The 3,857-nt window shown below is 57.2% G+C and overlaps 1 protein-coding gene across 2 annotated transcripts in view; it reads right to left on the bottom strand.

Moving 5' to 3' along the window:
- ASMTL (acetylserotonin O-methyltransferase like) overlaps positions 1-3,839 on the bottom strand; it is a 23,187-nt gene extending 19,348 nt beyond the window's left edge. The window contains exons 1-4 of one of the 2 annotated variants that reach the window (XM_032391190.1): positions 3,656-3,839; positions 1,628-1,759; positions 380-427; positions 188-252 (exon numbers count right to left, since the gene is read on the bottom strand). In XM_032391190.1, coding sequence (XP_032247081.1) covers positions 188-252; positions 380-427; positions 1,628-1,759; positions 3,656-3,748 — 338 coding nt within the window. In that variant the 5' untranslated portion in view covers positions 3,749-3,839. The remainder of the gene's footprint in view (positions 1-187; positions 253-379; positions 428-1,627; positions 1,760-3,655) is intronic. The other variant, XM_032391191.1, reaches the window with a different exon arrangement.
- Positions 3,840-3,857: the final 18 nt, after the last annotated feature.

Below are 3,857 nucleotides of genomic sequence, written 5' to 3' on the forward strand. Positions count from 1 at the left end.
CCATCCTGGACATTAACCCCACCCCAGGTGCTGACCCTGCCTGGGACGCTAACCCAGACCCAGGTGCTCACTCCACCCTAAGCCCTGCCCCCGCCCCAGGTGTGGACCCCATCCTGGGCCCTGACCCTACCCCGCGCATGGACCCTGCCCCAGTGCTGTTCCCAGGGGGACCGCAGTCTGCACCCACCTGGAGAGCATCCTGTACGCATCTTGCTTGTCCACCGGCTTCTCCAGAATCAGCCCCCCGACCGTCTGCCAGAGAACCAGGGAGGGGTCCACTCTCACTAAGCCAGATCTCACTGCCCACACCTTGATTTCAGTCACCAAGGACACACAAACCAAACTGGAGGCCAGACAAGGGCCCCGAGGGGGGACTCACCACAATGGTGTCCGCTCCGACGACAACATCGGGGGCCCGGAGGTCCTTCTGCAAGAAATCCGAACCCAGCTTTAGAAACGACGATCCTGTGGTCTTGCACAAATACCCTGGTGGCGTGACGGGTGGATACGAGGCCTGTCTCACTTCGGAAATTAAGATGCAGGTGTCCTCAATGTCCCCAGTAAGAACACGAGTGTGACCCCAAATCCTCCCCAAGCTATCCTGAATTAAGGACAAAGCCGGTTTTTTGACCTGCTCAATGTAAGCTGAAGAAAAGGTACTCCAGACAATAAAATAAATCCAAGTGGAAAATTCAGGCTTGGGGCTGAACACGCTCGTCTGGGATCTATACGGAACCTTGAACTTAGGTTGTACTTAAAAATTAACCTTTCCACTGTCGAAAATCAATGGATCGATACTTGTTTATTTATACCAATACTCATTATAGCATTAGGTACAATGCATTTGTTATATTACGTTAGTTGCAATAGGATATTATTATAACACTTAGCAATAATAATCTACCTTAACTATGTATCATAAACGATGCTGTTATACTCATTGCAATAGTGTATTATATAGTAACATATAGTAATAGTTTAAGTCCGTTAATTCTGTATCATAAATGACAATGTTATACTCAGTGTAACAGTATATTATATAGTAACACATAATAATAATTTAGGTCCGTTAATTCTATATCATTTTTTTTTTTTTAAAGATTTTATTTATTGAGAGAGGGAGACACAGTGTGTACACCGAGCTGGGAGGAGAGGGAGAAGCAAGTTCCCCTTGAGCAAGGAGCCCAAGGTAGGGCTCAATCCCAGGACCCTGGGCGTTAATTCTCTATCATGAGTGATGCCATTATATTACTTACAGTATGACTTACGTAGTAATATACAGAAACAGATATGCTATACTCATTCTTTATTGTAAGTGATACTGTAATATTAATTGTAATAGTATGTTACATGGTAGCACATAGTAATGAATAAGCTACATTAATCCTTTATGATAAATGATACCATTCTGTTAATCCCAATAGCATGCCACAGAGTAACAGACGGATAAACTGTTACATCAAAGGTACTATCACGTTAATTATAATAGTATGCTACACGGCAACACTCATTCATAGATCAGCTACAGTAATTGCGTAGGATACGGTAAATGGCATTTATTTATGACATGTCCATTGAAAACCCAGCAAGAGAACTCCCTAAAGACGCAGAAGCAGAGCCCCCTTGCCTGGTGCATCCTGCTGGCCACCTCCAGGGCCTTCTGCTTGGCTGTTTCGATGGCGTAGGCATAAGGCGTGGGGAAGGACGCTTTATCAAGCTTCTCTTTGAACCTGGAAGGAACCACCTCGAACCTGAGACCCTGAAAGAGCGGAGAACAGGGTCTTGGGGGATGACAGGAAGAACCCAAGGACCTTGAGCAGCATGTGCCAGGTTTATAGTAAATGTGGCCTTTCCCACATGCCAGGAAGGAGCCAAACACTGACCAGTGATCACCAAACACTGACCAGTGCCGGCCCACGCGTGGCCGGGGACCAGCAGACCTGGTGGGAAGACATCGGTACATGGGGCAGCCACGCAGAGGCCAGCAGGACAGTTTGGTTGGGGCTCAGGGGTCTGAGGCTTTGCGGGGTCAAAGGGCTCCCAGAGTGTCCCTGAGGCCAGCATTTCACCCCCCACAGTGGACAAACAGCTGAAAACATCCCGCCAGCACAAAATGCCACAGGGGACTGACCGTGGTCCCCAAACACGTGTGGACAGGCAAGGCAGTCCCCTGTGGGGGGCTGGTCATGCAGAAAGTGACACCCCGGAGTTGGTGCGGACAGGACTGTGGGCCTTGAACACAGAGAGTCAAACTTCCCTACCCCACTGGCAGCCCCCGGACAGAGCTCCCATGAGGCTCTGACCATCCCTGCCCCCACCTCTCTGAGGGGCCCCCTCCTTGGTCCTTGACCTCCTATACCCCATCTTCTGCTCTGTACCACCCCCCAACCCCTCCTCCTATCTCCAGTACCCCCTGCCCCCCACACAGGGCCTCCCCACGGTGACCACGTCCCCTCCACTCTGGCTCCGTCTCTCCCCCATTACCAGCTCCAGGATGGACCCAGCTCAGGCACAGACATGGCCTTGGCCTGGCAGCGCCCCCCACCCCGGCCCCCAGCCCCCTGGCCGGCAGGTCCTAGGCTACTTGGCCTGGCCTGAAGACTCTGGTCCCAGACCATACAGACTGCAATTACTCTCAGTCACTGGGACCCTGAATGACTATGCCATGGCTCCAACAAAGACCCCAGTCTGCAGACCCCGGCTACCAGATCACACAGAGTCCTACTCTCCCCAGCCTGCAGCCCCCAGCTCCTGGCCTGGAGCCACTGGTCACTAGACCCCAGTCACAGGGCCCTGCAGGGTCACTAGGACCCCTGGCACTAGCCCCACTGGTCTGGTCAGTAAGCCCTCAGTTACCAGGTCCCCCAGCACCAGGCCATCCTGGATCACCAGGGCCCTTGGCCCCAGGGACCAGTCACCAGACCACCCCCCGGCCACCTGGCACCAGGCCCTTTCTTGGTCACCAGGCTCCTGGTCCCCAAGCTCTTGGTCACCGGGCCCCTGGAAACAGGCCGACAGGCACGAGGCTCCCAATCACTAGATCCCCCAGTCACCAAGACCTCCCTCTTCCACACCTCCCCCCACCACCCCCCACCTCCCAGGTCTCCAGACCCCTCCCCCCCAGGCCCACCGGCCCCCAGATCAATAGGTCCCTGGCTCACCAGCCCCCCCCCCCGCCCCCACACCAGAACCAGAAGCCCCAGTCACCAGACCTCCAATCACCTGGAGCCCCAGTCCCCCAGTCACCAGAGCCCAGGTCACCAGACCCTCCGGCCCCAGGCCCCCAGATCACTAGGTCCCCAGTCACCAGGCTCTCCGGTCCCCGGCCCCAGTCCCCCAGTCACCAGAGCCCCAGGTCACCAGACCCTCCGGCCGCAGGTGCCCCAGATCAGTAGGCCCCCCCCCCCCGCAGCAGGCCCCCAGGCTCCAGGCCCCCCCAGGTGCCCAGGCCAGTAGGCGCCTGGCCCCAGGCCCCCGGCCCCCAGCCCCACCGCAGACCCCGGCCCCAGGCCCACAGTCACCAGAACCTCAGGCCACCAACCCCCGGCCCCCAGCACCGCCGCAGTCCCCAGCCCCAGGCCCGCAGTCACCAGACCCCCGGCCCCCAGCCCCGCCGCAGACAGCGGCCCAGGCCCGGCGCAGGCCGCTGGCTCACCGCGTGGCTGAGGATCTCCCGGCGGCGCGGGGAGGCGCTGGCCAGCACCACGCGCTTGTGCAGCAGCTTCCCGATCACCGGGCTCAGCACCATGGCGGCCCGACCCCGGCGCCGCGCACGGGGCCTGCAGCCAGACCTGGAGCCCGACCCGCCGCCGCACTCCGCGCGCTTCCGGCCCAGTGAAGCCCCGCCCCCAACGAGG

This window comes from Phoca vitulina, unplaced genomic scaffold, assembly GCF_004348235.1.
Source record: "Phoca vitulina isolate PV1807 unplaced genomic scaffold, GSC_HSeal_1.0 scaffold60, whole genome shotgun sequence".
Classification (NCBI taxonomy): domain Eukaryota; kingdom Metazoa; phylum Chordata; class Mammalia; order Carnivora; family Phocidae; genus Phoca; species Phoca vitulina.